The sequence below is a fragment of the Delphinus delphis genome, chromosome 17 (assembly GCF_949987515.2).
Source record: "Delphinus delphis chromosome 17, mDelDel1.2, whole genome shotgun sequence".
NCBI classification, from domain to species: domain Eukaryota; kingdom Metazoa; phylum Chordata; class Mammalia; order Artiodactyla; family Delphinidae; genus Delphinus; species Delphinus delphis.
In genome coordinates, this window is record NC_082699.1 from 35,358,749 (window position 1) to 35,376,304 (window position 17,556).

Here is a 17,556-nt window from a genome sequence, read left to right on the forward strand (position 1 = left end):
TTTGACCTAAAATAAAAATCTGAAAGTTATTACAGTTAGAAACACACAATGAGTGGGTTTGTATTACTAATTCACAAATAACAATTTCTAATAAGACTTTTTTTTTTTTTTTTTTTTTTTTGTGGTACACGGGCCTCTCACTGCTGTGGCCTCTCCCGTTGCGGAGCGCAGGCTCAGCAGCCATGGCTCACAGGCCCAGCCGCTCCGCGGCATGTGGGATCTTCCCGGACCGGGGCACGAACCTGTGTCCCCTGCATCGGCAGGCAGACTCTCAACCACTGCACCACCAGGGAAACCCAATACTGCTTTTTAATTAAGATTTCTAAGTGGTTTACTTAAGATACATCTTAAGAAATAAAGCAGGGACTTCCCTGGTAGCGCAGTGGTTAAGAATCTGCCTGCCAATGCAGGGGACATGGGTTCAAGCCCTGGTCCGGGAAGAGCCCACATGCCACAGAACAGCTAAGCCCGTGCACCACAACTACTGAGCCTGCGCTCTAGAGCCTGTGAGCCACAACTACTGAGCCGCGTGCCACACCTACAGAAGCCCATACGCCTAGTGCCCATGCTCCATCCGCAATTAGAGAAGTCACCTCAGTGGGAAGCCCGAGCACCGCAATGAAGAGTAGACTCCACTTGCCGCAACTAGAGAAAGCCCGTGAGCAGCAACAAAGACCCAACTCAACCAAAAATAAAAATAAATAAAACAATTTATTTAAATAAATAAAGCAAATAAACCAGTCTTCACTAGATACAAAAATATAAACCAAAATATATTCCTATGAACTCTCAAATATAAAAATCACTTAAATGAGGCATACTGGAATATGGAGCCTATGCTGATAAGCTATCATAAAACACCCAGACAAAAAGAGTATGAGAATTGGTCTGTGGAGCAGAATATCCCTTGGCAAAGGAGAAAGCCTTATGGTTATGGGAAAAAAGGATACATAAGAAAGTAAGATCCTATTGCCAGTCAGTGTATTATTTAAACAGCTTTGAAAACAAATTTTAATCCTTCACATTTGTCTGTTTCTCACCTCATTCCACCAATCTTACTTCTTTGACATAGGTTTGTCTTTGGGATACTTACATTTACTGGGGAAAATATTCCTAATTTTACAATACAGATATACTAAAAAAATATTATTTAAAACACATCCACTTACTTATACCCAAACTTTCTGAACTGGGAAGATTAAAACAACAACAACATGATTTTATCTTCAGGGTGTTTATAATCTCATTGCCAAGACAATCTCTATTCATATATAACAAAAACTTTTTAGTTAAACTGCAACCAAGTGCCAAAAGCTATGGTACAACTAACAAGTGCACAGGAAAGTTCAATCAAGTCAGGAAACAGTAACTTGAAAGATAAGTAATTATACAGACTAAAGATGAGGGAAAATAGTCTCTTTAAGAATGACTTGCACCTTGAACTAACTTAGCCCTAGCAGTTATTTTCATTATTTAAAAAAACTCTTTTTCTCTTTTCAGCTTCATGGTGGATCCTGAACAACTAGCTGTTCCTTAACATTTTCTTTATGGTTCCAAGTAAAAAACAACTGTTCTTATCTGAAATGTGAATTAGAAAATTCTCTGTACTTATTAATCTACTCTCTACTTTTGTTTAAATATATTTACCCTAAGATGTGCACTCTTCTTAAATGTCTTCTATCATTTTATCTTTCATGTAAATTTTAGCTCAACTTTCAAAGTTCACTATTATCCTCAATATTTGCTGCTGTATTGCTACATACAATAAACCTAAAACCCTTTAGTCTCAAAATCATAATATATGAAAAGTATACATATAAAGTAACAATTGTTATGATAGAGAAAAAAACATTTAAAGTGAGAGCTTTTAGACTATTACTTCATAGAACAGCTTCTGTAGATCTGTCATAAACTATAAAGGTTAAATCAGTGTTTTGTGATTTTTTAAGTATCTGCTTTACCATGAGTGAAATGTATTCTTCAGTAATACCTACTCCATTCCCAACTCAGGATCCTATAACTATTCACTTTATGTTACTTAAAAAGCTAATACATGATCCAATATGACTGGTATCCTTATATGCAGAGAGAGAGAGCAGGGATGCAGTGCATCCCTGTTGTTTAAGCTTAAAAAAACATTAATACATGAGCATAAACCAATCTTCATTATAACCAATAGAATCTCTATCCATCTGTCAAGTTATAAACTGGTTTTTCATAAGTGAGCAGTTCTGTGACAGGGTACCATTTAGTAATGTAACACCATTATATCATTTGTTAAGAAAATGTGGTTCAAAATTTTTGGCACATGATCCAGAGGTCTAACTTTACTTATGAAAAATAGACATTTGCATTTAAATAATGATTTCAAAATATTTTAAAACCAAAATTTTAACCTAAGTGAACAAAGAATTATAAAACAAGTATAAACTTTAGGGAAATAATAAAATATGTACTGGACAAAAAACATCTATTTTTCAGTTTCAACACTAGAATGACTACAATCCCAGTTTCACTAGAAAAACTAAAACTATGTACCTTATATATTCTGCTGTACAAGCTCATAAATTAAATATTTTTAATAAAATCTCTTTTATTCTGATAAATGCTGCTAATGAAAATGCAATGCATATAGAAATTTGTTTATTCTCTAGGCCAAATTCCTCTGAAAACACAGGTCTTCCAGGAAACAAACATAAGGTGAATTTTTCCTTTTCTTTTTTTTTTTAACTCAGACAAAAAGGAAGGTTGAACTAAAATTTTGTTTTTTAAATATAAAAGTTAACCTAACATATTTTCTCAAACTAACTTTTACCAACACCTTTGTGTACTCTCAGTCCTCATTTAGTCTAAATAAAATTAAAGAATTTTTAATAGCTTCTACTAGAAATAGGTAGTAAATATTGACATACACACGTGTGTGTATATGTTTGTGTGTGTGTGTGTGTCTGTGTGTGTGTGGTCATTTCTAAAGATGATAAACACTATGAAACAACACCTGGCTCAACTCTTTTAATTTATATACAAAGCAAAGAACAACATGAATGGAGATGTACAATGATTATTCAAATAAGCTATACATATGTACAAAGGCAAATAGATAATAAAACAGTCTTTGCAGTCTCACTCTGATTATATACAGTAAGAAAGGATCAAAAGACTTTGAAACCTCGGGGACTTCTACTATACAAACTCTTCTTGAAAACGCTGGTTATAAATGATTTCAAAAATAGAAATTATAGCTAATCAATATATTGTTCTGGCCAGTCCATTTCTGTATCAGATTCAGAAAGTACATCAAGTCTTTTGGATACTAGGCACTTTCCAAAGTTAGGATGGTAGTATGACTTTAAATGGGGTCTGCCCTCAGTAACAGTGCTAAATGGAAGGGCTCTTTGGATTCCAAATTGGAATAGGTTCGATCATATTTTTTTTAACTAAAGTCAACAGACTTGGATAATAGGCAAATAATAAAGCAAACCAATTTAATTATATGGTAATTCTGACCCCAGCTCTTTTTAAATTATTTTTTTATTGAGATGACCCCAGCTCTTATATAAATTACATGTATTTTTGTGTATGTGTGTGTAATCATACACATATAAATACTAGAAGCTATAATATAAAGGGAAATAGTAGGGCAAAAATGAGTGTAAAAAACTGGGCCGTAGGTGTAAACTCATTTTTAAGTAACCAATAAATTTATGGCTAGTGAAGGTTGTTTTTTTTTTCCTACTTGAAAAGCAATCTTTTTCTGGTGAACAAAGCAATTAAAAGTAGTATACTAAAGACCAAGTTGGGAAATCTGCCATGGACTAAAGTTTGAATCTGGGTAACAAGTCTAAAGACCAGTGAAGAAAAAGGTACTTGTTTTAGGAGTTCAGAATTCAGTTTAAGACAAACTTTCTGCCAAATGATGTCCTTGAATGCCTTGCCAATAGACCCAGGGATCTGAAAGAATCTGAGGATAGAACTAGGGAGAGTTTACACTTACCTTTATATGAGCAATTCTTTGTGACACTGTGCTGGAACAAACTTTTCTTTTTAACAAGAGTGACAAATTGCAGGAGATTTAGTGTATAGAATTTCTAGGAGCTAAAAGTTTAAACCTCCAAATTCTTCATCCATACACTTGTTATAAGAAATTACAGCACTGAAACTTAATGCACCTCAATTATTTGCAAATGCCTCAATTATTCCTCTTTTGGAAATAAAAGAATATTAGACAATATTGTTATTATCACAAACCTACAGAACAATCATATATTTGAAAAGAAATACTTCTTAAAATATTATCCCTCCTATCACTGAGAACTATTCATTGAACATCCTGAATCATTCTAAACCTCTAGAGAGATTGTAATGATCCTTTCAAGTGCTGGTATGAAATCAGTGGGAAACAAAACAAAAGCAACTTTAAAAGCAACAAGAAATTATGTATCATATATACATCATAGCATATACTTTATATCTGAGAATCCTTACAGCTTACATTTTCATTCCATTATTACAAGTGATGAAAAACAAAAATTGCAAGTAGCATGCAAATTATAAATACAGTCTTCCCATTTCACTAACCAAATTCCTACTTTCCAGTGTTACTTCCCAATTTATGCAAGAAACTGCCTGCAAAGCTGAAACTGATTAGAAAATTCTTTATTGTTTAAAGTATCTCTTTCTCATTTTAGGAGAAACCAAATATCCAACCATCAAAATTAAAAATAAATTGAATTGTTACAGTCTGTTACAGTTATTGTTACTAGATCCACTTCATTTGCAGGTGTCCAAAATATAAAATTAGTAATTCTTTATCTTGAAATACATACATTCTCAAAATGCTACTTAAAGCTTTGGTTGTTTTCCTGTAATAGAGAAGAAAAAGTTAACTTATCAATTAGATTGAATGAATGTACCTTTTACTAATTAGTTTATCAAACCAAATGTTGTGACCTATTGTTTGCAGATCTAAATGCATGTTACTATAGAAACTATTAAGTAACTGGAATTTGTCAAATAAAGTAGTTCTTCTGTGTTTAGTAAAACTTATATAATACATATATTATATTTAAATATATTAGATTGTATTCAAAACCCGTTGTTCTGTTTTTGTGGTACCTAATTTTTAGAAAATATTATTAATGCATAAAACAAAAGTAAACTCAAAATAATGCGTAGGTCAAACTTCTATTGACAAAATAAAATGTTGTTAGAAGTGGAAAGCCTTCAAATGAGAAAGCGACTATATTTTATATAGCACTGAAGTTTAGATTTATTCTTATAGACCAAGGATTATATGCCCTTAAGATCTCTGAACAGGTAGAAAAATTCAAATAACATCAAGGATGCTTTACCTCATTAAATATTCCTGTGAGCAAGGTATTATGAAAAAAACTTCTAAATTTATGCTTTAATTTTAAAAAGAATTGGCTGGATGTCTGCAAGGTAGTGAGTTTAAATTAAGAGCCATTGATACACTATGAATAAACTAAAATACAAAAAATTGTAATTATGAAAAAAAAGCTATGGATTCCAAAGGGTAAGAAATCCCCCAAATGGAGAACACAGGAGGTATTTTATATCTCACATTTGACCCATTCTTAGCATACCTATATTCTGAACTCATCTCAGTAGAATACTACAGGCATTCCTCACTTTACTGCTCTTTGTAGATACTGTGTTTTTTACAAATTGAAGGGTTGTGGCAACCTTGCATCAAACAAGCCTGTGGGTACCATTTTTCCAACACCATCTGCTCACTTTGAGTCTCTGTGTTATATTTTGGTAATTCTCCCAATATTTCAAACATTTTCATTATTATCATTATATTTGTTATAGTGATCTGTGAACAGTTATCTTCAATGTTACATAGTGAAAAGATTACAACTTGCTGAAGGCTCAGATGTTGGTTAGCATTTTTTAGCAATAAATAACTAAATTGTTTTTTAATTAAGATACGTAAATAGTTTTTTTTTTTTTCCAGACATAATGCTATTGCACAACTAAGAGCAGTATAGTGTAAACATAACTTTTATATGCACTGGGAAACCAAAACATTTGTGTGACTCCCTTTATTGCAATATTTGTTTGGAACCAAATTTGCAACATCTCTGAGGTATGCCTGTATACCTTTTATACACCTTTACCTGTATAAAATGGTGTTTATGAAAACTATAAATAAAAGAAATTCAAATTCCAGTCAAAATGGAAGTAAAGACCATAAAAGATGAAAATCAACACCTACTGAGTACATAATGAGAGATAAGTACCATGCTAAAAGCAATTTCATACATTTCATTTAATTCTAACAATTAGAAATCATCCCCTTATCACAATTGCAAAACTGAGGCTCAAGAACGTTAAGTGACTTGCCTAAGTTTGAACAATATACCAGTACACGGGTGGAGCTACAACTTGAACCCAAGCCTGACATGAAACCCATGTCCTTTCCAATCAATATCCTGAAAGATACATGTATGTATTTACTGTGTGTATTTACTTTGATAGAATTTGATGAGGTGACACAGAAATATAAAGGGCTAAGAAACAGCAAAGATGTGTCGAAGAATAGTTGTGTTGTTTTACTGTATAAAAGGAGTAACTGAACAGAACAGAGCGCCCAGAAACAGACCACATGTAAATATATTGCCACAAAGGTGGCAGAGGACTATCCTTTTGCTAAATATTGCTAGGATGACTGGATATCCATGCAGAAAAAAATAAAACTTCACCCCTACCTCACACCATATAGTAAAATCAATTTCAGGTGAGTTATAAAACTTAATTGAAAAACAAAAATATTTCCTAAAATATGACAATTCCATTCTATTTTTGACAGAGTGGTAATTACTTGCAGTAATTGGTTATACTATACATTTAGATTTATGTACTTTTCTGAATTATATTTCACAATGAGAACATTAAAAAGGTTTAAAAGACACATATTTTAGAATTAAAACAATACAAAAATCTTTAAAAGATAAATATTTAGGATTAAAACAATACAAAATTAGAAAACTACTTACTGGTTTTTGAAGTACAATGGGATGATCAGGCAGAAAGTCTGGTTTTTTTCTGCAGATGGAAACACTTGAGAGCTTCAACAGAAAATCTCTGCTGTATTTGATTCTCTCTGTAGATATCAAAACATCAAATGTAATGTTATAAAGCACAGAACTCTCCCAGAACACTTTTTGGCTCATTTCTTTCTGGATGTTCCTTAACTGTCCATTATTTTATAAAATGGTAAGTAGTTTTTATGTAAAAGAGAAGTGGGGAAAAAGCTCGGACAAACATCTACTGCCTCCAATTTTCCTTTTACATAGAAACAAAGCCAATTAACCAAGGAAACATTTCAGAAACTTGGTAATGCATTGCTTCTTTTATCTGGTTTATTCATATCTAGTAAAGAAATCTTCTTTTATAAAATATAACAGGTATAACACCTATTGGGCAATTCAGATCCTAATAAGCCTATGGAAATGGAACCCTAATAAGCCTGTCTAGTCTTTATATTAACTTACTAAAAATTTAATACAATCCAATAAATTCAAGAAACATTTATTGTAGATAATGGTGAAAAAGGTCCAAAATAGGGTCCCTATCTTCAAGGGGAGCAATGATTCAAATATTTGCAGATTTCTCATCAGAGACTATCACCATCTTGGTCTATATGAGACCATTTGCTGGGCCAGAAATAGTGGAGCTATAATCTTTAAATTTCCAACAGAAAAGGACTGACAACCTAGGTTCCCATATTGTGAAATAATAGAAAAAATATATATATGGGTTTCTGTCCCTGTTCCTGGCACAAACATCCTTTCCCTTGTAATTTCCTAAGTGATAAGAGCACTAGGGGCGTCTTTTGTTCTAATATTTGTTCCTTGACACTAGTTCCTGACACAGAGCTGCTAAATCTCTTAAAATTTTCTGGGTGATTTGGTCTTCTGTTCTAATGAGGTGACTCTTGGTGGGCTCCTGGCTGGGGGCTGATCACCAGAAAGACCAAGCCATGATTAGAAGCTTGGAACTTTCAGCCCCACCCCTACATCCTCTGAGAAGGGGAGAGGGGCTGGAAATTGAGTTAAGGATCGATGGTGCCTACGTGTTGAAGACTCCATAAAAATCAAAAAAGTAAAGGGTTTGGAGAGATTCTGGGTGGGTGAATACATCCATGTACCAGAGAGTGGTGTAACTCAACTCCACAGAAGCTCTTGCACTTGCGACCCTACAAAACCCTGCCCTATGTATATCTTCATTTGACTATTCATCTATATTCTTTATCATACCCTTAATTATGTAATAAACTGGTAAATGTAAGAAAGTGGTTTCCCTAAGTTCTGTAAGCTGTCCTAGAAAATGACAGAATCCAAGAAGGGGGTCTTGGGAACCTTTACTTGTAACTGTCATCGGAAGTGGAGGGTAGTCTTATGTGACCAGGCCATTACCCTGTGGCATCTACATTAATTCCAGTTTATATCAGAATTAACTTGAATTATAGGACACCAAGCTGGTTTCGCAATGAATTGCTTGATATGTGGAAAAACCTCACATCTAGTGTCAGAAGTGTTGTGAGTATAATAGAGTATTGAGAGTAGAGGAAAACACAGGAGGAGTGTAGTTTTTCCCTTATACATAGCCAGTGAAAAAAATCCTTCAGGAATGCATATGAAGTAAAAAACATTTTCAGATGAAAGAAAACTAAAAGAATTTGTCATCAGCCGACCTGATCTATAAGAAACACTAAAGGAAGTCCTCCAGGTTGAAGGGAAATGATACCAGACAGAGTCTTTCATCTTAAGATTTAAAGGAGAACAAAAGAGAGATGGCAAATAGCTGAATAAATATAACAGACTCCTTTTTCCCCCCTTATCTAAGTTTTATGAAAATATGTATGATTGTTGAAAAGCAAAACTTCTGACACTGCCTGGTGAGATTTCCAAGGTATGGAGATATAATGCATACAGCTATAGCAAAAAGATCAATGCAGGGGAATAAAGGAAAGGAAACTACATATGGTTGCAAAGTTTTGCCATCACTGTTTTGCATGAAGTACAATATTAACAAGTACACTGAGAAAGTTAGATATTATAATCCCTAGATCAACCACTTAAAAACACAAAGAAATACAGCTAAAAATACAATAGATATAATTAAATGCCAAAAATTAAACTTAACAAAATCCAAAGAACAGGGGGAAACAAAAACAAACAAAAATGAGGACAAACAGAAAACAAATAATAAAATTATATGCCTAAATTCAACCATATCACATTAAATCTTAATGGTCTAAACCAGGGTCAGCAAAATTTTTCTGTAAATGACCAGAAAGTAAATACTTGAGGAGTTTGGGACATATAATCTCTGTCACAACTACTCAACTCTGTCTTGTAGCAGAAAAGTAAACACAGATAATAACTAAATAAAGCATGTGGCTGTATTCCAATAAAATTTAATTTCCAAATTGGGCATTTGGCCTGAGGGCCATAGTATACTCACTCCTAAGATAAACACTGCAATTAAAGGCCATAAATTGACACAACAAATAAAAAGAGACACTGTTACATGCTGCCTGCAAGAAATACATATTAAACATAAAGACACAGATAGGTTGAAAGTAAATGGATATAAAAAGATATACCACACAAAGACTAAGAACAGGAAGGCTAGAGTGGCTCTTAACATTAGATAAAGAGATAACAATTATCAATGTGTTGTGCCTAAGGACAGAGTTTCAAAATGCATGAAGCAAAAATTGACAGAAATAAAGGGGACAACACACAATTCCACAAAAATATTAGGTAATGTAAAAACCCTTCCCTCAGCAACTGATAGAACTAGACAAAAGAAAACCCAGAAAAGACACAGATCTTAACAATACTATGGACCACCTTGATTTAACTGACAATTATAAAAGTTACATCAACAACTGCAAAATACAAATTATATTCACAGAGATATGGTACAGTAACCAAGACAGACTATATGTTGGCTATAAAATAAGTTTCAATAAATTTAAGAGGCTTGGAAAAAAGAGGACTCAAATAAATAAAATCAGAAATGAAAGGGGAGACATTACAATTGATACCACAGAGATACAAAGGATAAGATTATATTATGAACAGTTATACGCAACAAATTTGACAACCTCTAAGAAACTGATAAATTCCTAGAAACATACAACCTACCAAGACTGAATCATGAAGAAATAGAAAATATGAAATTGAATCAGAATCAAAAACCTCCCGACAAACAGAAGTCCAGGACCATATGGCTTCACTGGTGAATTCTACCAACCATTCAAAGGAAAATCAATACCAATCCTCAAACTCTTCCAAGAAACACTCCCAAATTCAATTTATGAGGCCAGCATCACCCTGATGCAAAAACCAGAAAACGATGCCATGAGAAAAGAAAATTACAGGCCAATATTCCTGATGAACATAGATGCAAAAATCCTCAACAAAATATTAGCAAACCAAATTCAACAATACATTAAAAGGATCATACAGCATGATCAAGTGGGATTTATTCCAGGGATGTAAGGATGATTCAATATCCACAAATCAATCAATGTGATATACCACATCACAAAATGAAGGACAAAAATCATATGATATCTCAATAAATACAGAAAAAGCATTGGACAAAATTCAACATCCGTTTATGCTTAATACTCTCAACAAAGCAGATATAAAGGGAATATACCTCAACCTAATAAAGGCCATATATGACAAGCCCACAGCTAACATACTCAATGGTGAAAAGCTGAAAGCTTTACTTCTAAGAGTAGGAACAAGACAAGGATGGCCACTCTTACCTCTTTTATTCAATATAGTATTAGAACTCCTAGCCAGAGCAATTTAGCCAAAAAAAGAAAAAGGTATTCAAATTGGAAAGGAAGAAGTAAAACTGTCACTATCTGCAAGTGACATAAAGAAAACGCTGAAGTCTCTACCAAAAACTGTTAGAACTAATAAGTGAATTGAGTAAAGTTGCAGGACACAAAATCAATATTCAAAAATTTGTTGTGTTTCTATACACAAATAAACTATCAGAAAAAGAAACTAAGAAAACAATCCCAATTGCAATTGCAACAAAGAATAAAAAAAACTAGGGATAAATTTAATCAAGGAGGGAAAGACCTGTATGCTTTAAGACATTAATTAAAGAAAATGAAGATGACACAAATAAATGGAAAGATATTCTGTGCTCATGGATCACAAGAATTAATATCATTAAAATGTCCATATTACCCAAAGCAATCTACAGATTCAATGCAATCCCTATCAAAATTCCAATGGCATTTTTCACAGAAATTGAACAAAAATTCCTAAAATTCCTAAAATTTGTATGGAATCACAAAAGAACCGAAATAGCCAAAGCAATCTTGAGAAAGGACAACAAAGATGGAGGTAACACACTCCCTGATTTCAAACTATATTACAAAGCTATAGTAATCAAAACAGTACGGTATTGGCCTAAAAACAGATGTATAGATAAACGGAACAGAATAGTGAGCCCAGAAATAAACCCTCTAATATATGGTCAATTAATATACAACAAAGGAACCAAAACTATACAATGGGAAATGGACAGTCTTTTCAATAAATGGTATTGGGAAAACTAAACAGCTACATGCAAAAGAACGAAACTGGACCCTTTACTTTACACTATACACAAAAATTAACTCAAAATAGATTAAATGCCTGAATGTACGACCTCAAACCATAAAACTCCTGGAAGAAAATATAAGCAGTAAGCTCCATAACACTGGTCTTGGCAATGATTTTTTGGATTTGACACCAAAAGCAAAAGCAACAAAAAGTAAAAATAAATCAGTGGAACTACATCAAACTAAAAATCTTCTGTATAGTAAAGGAAAACATCAACAAAATGAAAAGGCAGCCTACTGAATAGGAGAAAATATTTGCAAATCATATATCTGATAAGGGGCTAATATCCAAAATATATAAAGAACTCATACAATTCAATAGCAAAAAACCCCAAACAACCTGATTTAAAAATGGGCAGAGGATTTGCACAGACATTTTTCCAAAGAAGACATACAGATGGCCAACATATACAAGAAAGGATGCTCAATATCACTAATCATCAGGGAAATGCAAATCAAAACCACAATGAGCTATCACATGTTAGGAAGGCTGTCATCAAAAAAACAAGAAATAACAAGTGTTGGCGAGGATGTGAAGTAAAGGGAACATGTGCACTGTTGGTGGAAATGTAAATTTGTGCAACCATTAAGGAAAACAGTATGAAGGTTCCTCAAAATCAAAAACAGAACTACCACATGATCCAACAATTTCACTTCTGGGCATTTCTAAAGAAAACAAAAATACTAATTCAAAAACATATATGCACCCCCATGTTGATTGCAGGACATCTACAATAGCCAAGACATGAAAACAATCTAAGTGTTCACTGATGGATGAACGGATAAAGCAAATGTGGTATATACATACACACACACACACACACACACACACACACACACACACACACTAGAATATTATTCAGGCATAAAAAAAAGGAAATCTTGCCACTTGCAACACATGGATGGACCTTGAGGGCATTACGATAAATCAGACAGAGAAAGACAAATACCGTATGACCTCACTTATATGTGGAATCTTAAAAACAAAACAAAACACCCCACAAACTTACAGATGCAGAAAACAGATTGGTGGTTGCCACAGGTGGGGCTAAGGGGTAGGTGAAGTAGGTGAAGGGGGTCAAAAGGTACACATTTCCAGTTATAAAATAAGTCCCAGGGATGTAATGTATACAGCATGGTGACTATAGTTAATATTACTGTATTGCATATTTGAAAGTCACTAAGAGAGTAAATCTTAAAAGTTCTCATCACAAGAGAAAGAAAATTTTGTAACTATGTATGGTGACAGATGTTAACTAGACTTACTGAAGTGAACATTTCACAATATATACAAATGTCAAATCATTATGTTGTACACCTGTAACTAATATATATGTCAACTTTAAAAAAATGCTAAAAATAAAAAAATAAATTTAAGAAGCTTGAAATCATATAGACTATATTCTCTGACAACAAAGTAAATTAAGAAATCTATTAATAAGATATCCAGAAAAATCTCAAATATCTTAGAAATTAAATAACATACTTTATAATAATTCACAAGTCAAAGATAATAAGGAAGTTAAAAATAGTTTAAACTTAATGACAATTAAAATATAATGTAGGGCTTCCCTGGTGGCGCAGTGGTTGAGAGTCCACCTGCCGATGCAGGAAACATGGGTTCGTGCCCCGGTCCGGGAAGATCCCACATGCCGCGGAGCGGCTGGGCCCGTGAGCCATGGCTGCTGAGACTGTGCATCCGGAGCCTGTGCTCCGCAATGGGTGAGGCCACAACAGTGAGAGGCCCACGTACAGCAAAAAAAAAAAAAAAAAAAAAAAAATGTAAAAATTGCTGCAGTGCAACTAAAGTAGTGCTCCAAGGAAAACATAAATTCTTTATTTTAATTGAAGTATAGTTGATTTACAGTATTGTGTTACTTTCAGGTGATTATATATATATATAATATTGTGTATAATATAAAAACATAAGTATATAAATATACAAAATATATATTTTTTCCCATTATTTTTCATTATAGGTTATTATAAGATACTTAATATAGTTCCCTGTGCTGTAGAATAAATCTTTGTTGCTTATCTATTTTATGTATAGTAGTTTGTATCTGTTAATCCCATACTCCTAATTTATCCCTCCTCCCCTTCCTTTCCCCTTTGGTAACCACCAGTTTGTTTTCCATGTCTGTGAGTCTATTTATGTTTTGTACATAGATTCATTTGTATTATTTTTTAAACTACATATATAAGTGATACATATAATATTTGTCTTTCTCTGTCTGACTTACTTCACTTACTATGATATTATCGAGGTCCATTCATGTTGCTGCAAATGGAAATATTTCATGCTTTTTTACGGCTAATATTCCATTGTGTATATATACCATATCTTCTTAAGGCAACTGACTGTTGATGGGCACTTGGGTTATTTGCATGTCTTGGCTATTGTAAATAGTGCTATGAACATTGGGGTGCACATGTATCTTTTTGAATTAGAGTTTTCATCTTTTCCAGATACATACCCAGGAGTGGGACTGCTGGGTCATATGATAACTTTATTTTTAGTTTTTTAAGGAACCTCAATACTATTTTCCACAGTGCCTGTACCAATTTGTATTCCCACCAACAGTGTAAGAGAGTTCCCTTTTCTCCACACCCTTTACAGTGCTTATTATTTGTAGACTTTTTGATGATGGCCATTCTGACCAGTGTGAGGTGATATCTCATTGTGGTTTTGATCTTCATTTCTCTAATAATTAGCGATGTTGAGCATCTTTTCATGTGCCTGCTGGCCATCTGTTATGTCTTCTTTGGAGAAATGTCTGTTTAGGTCTTCTGCCCATTTTTTGATTGAGTTGTTTGTTTGTTTGATATTGAGTTGTATGAGCTGTTTGTATACTTTGGAAATTAAGCCCTTGTCTGTAGCATCATTTGCAAATATCTTCTCCCAGTCCGTAGGATGTCTTTTTGCTTTGTTTATGGTTTCCTTTGCTGTGAAAAGCTTTTAAGGTTGACTAGGTTCCATTTGTTTACTTTTGTTTTTATTTCTTTTGCCTTGAGAGACTGATCTAAGAAAATACTGCTATGATTTGTGTCCGAGAATGTTTTGCTTATGTTCTCTTCTAGGATTTTTATGGTGTCATGTCTTATATTTAGGTCTTTGAACCATTTTTGTAAATGCTGTGAAGGAGTATTCTAATTTCACTGACTTACATGTAACTGCCCAGCTTTCCCAACACCACTTGTTGAAGAGACTGTCTTTTCTTCATTGTATATTCTTGTCTCCTTTGTCATGTATTAATTAACTGTAGGTGTGTGGGTTTATTTCTTGTCTCCTCTGTCATGTATTAATTAACCTTAGGTGTGTGGATTTATTTTTGGCCTCTCTATTCTGTTCCATTGATCTATATGTCTGTTTTTGTGCCAATGCCATGCTGCTTTGATTACTGTAGCTTTTTAGTATTGCCTGAAATCTCACAGGAGGGTTATTCCTTCAGCTTTGTTCTTAAACATTCCGTTTTTTTAGGTTTGTAATTTTTTTTTAAAATTTAAGTACAGTTGATTTACAATGTTGTGCCAATCTCTGCTGTACAGCAAAGTGACTCAGTTATACACATATAGACATTCTTTTTTTATATTCTTTTCCATTATGGTTTATCACAGGATATTGAATATAGTTTCCTGTGCTATGCAGTAGGACCTTGTTGTTTATCCATCCTATATATAATAGTTTATATCTGCTAATCCCAAACTCCCAGTCCTTCCCTCCCCCATGTCCCTCCCCCTTGGCAACCACAAGTCTGTTCTCTATGTCTGTGAGTCTGTTTCTGTTTTGTAGATATGTTCATTTGTGCCACAGTTTAGATTCTACGTATAAGTGATATCATATGGTATATGTCTTTCTCTTTCTACCATCACTTGTTCTTATACATTCTTATAAGAGAATATCTACAACATATGACCTAACAATCCACCTAAAAATGCTATAAAACGGAGAGCAAACTAAACCCAAAATAGAAGAAAGGAATTCATAAAAAGGAAAAATCACCAAAATAGAAAAAATATATAAAATTAAAATGCCAAAAGTTGGTTCTTTGAAAAGAGAAACAAAATTGACAAATCTCAAGCTAGACTAACTGATAAAGAAAAAGAACACAAATGATCAATATCAAAGATAAGAAAGGGGTTATCACCACAGTCCTATAGACATTAAATAGAAAATAAGAGAATACTATGAACAACTTTAAGCCAACATTTGACAACTTGGATGAATTGGATATACTATAAGTTCTTGTGTGGACCTATTTTTTCATTTCCCTTTGGTGGAAAACTAGGAGTGAAACTGCTGGGAGGAAAGGAGAGATTGCTGCTGCACAATGTGGAAGAAGTGAAAGAATTTTCCAGTGACGGAAATGACTTGTGGCTTTTAAAAGAACTAATGGCTAATACTCAATTCCAAGTTGTTCTCTGGACTATGCTGCCAAATAAAGAAATTGAGGAAGGCTATTAGGAAGTAAACCTGAAAGATGAGAAGATGAAAAATAAGAAATAAAATATATGAAAATTAGAGAAACAATCAGAGTCAAGTAGGCTAATGTTACTAATATATTACTAATATAATAGTTTTAGGAAGAGAACACAAAGAAAATGGACATGAGAAACATTATCAAAGAAATAGCCACAAATTTCCACATCAGAAGAACCTAAGTCTTGAGATCGAAGAAGTTCACCAATTGCTCAGGAGAAAACTTTGAGTTAAAAAAAAAAGACTACAAAAAGAGACAAAACAATAGGAAATTTCAGAAAACCTAAGGTAAACACACAATCCAAAATACTTCCAGAGCAACAATGGCAAAACAAAACAAAACAAAAAAACAGAAATAAAAGACAAAGCCATTTACTAAGGGCCTTGGAGAACTGGGGATCAGAATGGCACTGGACTTCATAGAATTAAGAGCCAATTAACATAGACTGCTAGAAAATAAAGCAAAATGCCTTAAAATTTTAGAATGAAAATAATTTTCAACCTGGAAATTTAAAAAATCAAATTCTATATTTAATCAACAAAAGGGAAACCCAGCTTGTTCTTGTGAGTTCCCAAAGCACAGGCTCCTGAGGTTGAAGATTCACTCACTGTGTTTCACTCAGCAGGTTTTGACAGCACTACCAAGCAGAGCTCTACTAATTCTTATTTTCATCCTCTTCCTCTTCCTCCATAGCTTTATTGAGGTATAATTTACATAGTATAATATTCACTCATTTTGAGTGTACAATTGAATGATTTTTAGTATATTTACAGAGTTGCGCAACCACTGCCCCAATCTATTTTTGTTTTTTCGATCTAGGCAGTGAAGGAAATCTCTGCCAAATCATTAGCTGACCATGAAGATATCGCAAAAGAGACCTGAGTGGCCACAAATGAGAAATATAGAACTTTTACAGCAACTATCATCAGATACCTCACTCTCATTTGTTGTCACTCTCCATTCCCAATCCAATCTAGGCAATCATTACTCTGTTTCTATAGATTTGCCTTTTCGAGACATTTTATATCAGTGGAATCATATGATATCAGATCTTTTGTGTCTGGCTTCTTCATTTAGCATAATGTTTTTAAGGTTCATCCTCAACTCAGCATTTTCTATCCAACCAAACTACCAATCAAGTGTGTAAGTAAATACACAGATTAAAAGAATTCACCAACCCAATGTCCTTTACAATGAAGCTCCTGGAGAATGCACTTGAGCAAAATGAAGAAAGAAGAAAGCAAAGGAATTAAGAAGAGAGTGATGTCAGCGAAAATTGCCAAGTAGGGAACTCTAAAAGTCCTTCCCTCCACAAAAGCAACAAATAAAGTGTCAAAAACTTCCAGAATCAACTTTTTCCTAAATTCTGGAATTTAATCAAAACCTTGCAAAAAACAGGGGAAT

General features: G+C 33.5%; 2 protein-coding genes across 3 annotated transcripts in view; one reads left to right on the top strand and one right to left on the bottom strand.

Annotated features, from left to right (window-relative positions):
* Window positions 1-1,639, top strand: part of NECAB1 (N-terminal EF-hand calcium binding protein 1) — a 279,183-nt gene extending 277,544 nt beyond the window's left edge. For both annotated transcript variants that reach the window (XM_059994879.1, XM_059994880.1), the window contains one exon: window positions 1,501-1,639. In XM_059994879.1, the coding sequence (XP_059850862.1) occupies window positions 1,501-1,526 (26 nt within the window). In that variant the 3' untranslated portion in view covers window positions 1,527-1,639. The remainder of the gene's footprint in view (window positions 1-1,500) is intronic.
* A 3,102-nt stretch (window positions 1,640-4,741) lies between these two features.
* Window positions 4,742-17,556, bottom strand: part of C17H8orf88 (chromosome 17 C8orf88 homolog) — a 40,251-nt gene continuing 27,436 nt past the window's right edge. The window contains exons 5-6 of the mRNA XM_069541565.1: window positions 7,023-7,129; window positions 4,742-4,862 (exon numbers count right to left, since the gene is read on the bottom strand). Of these exons, the coding sequence (XP_069397666.1) occupies window positions 4,839-4,862; window positions 7,023-7,129 (131 nt within the window). The 3' untranslated portion in view covers window positions 4,742-4,838. The remainder of the gene's footprint in view (window positions 4,863-7,022; window positions 7,130-17,556) is intronic.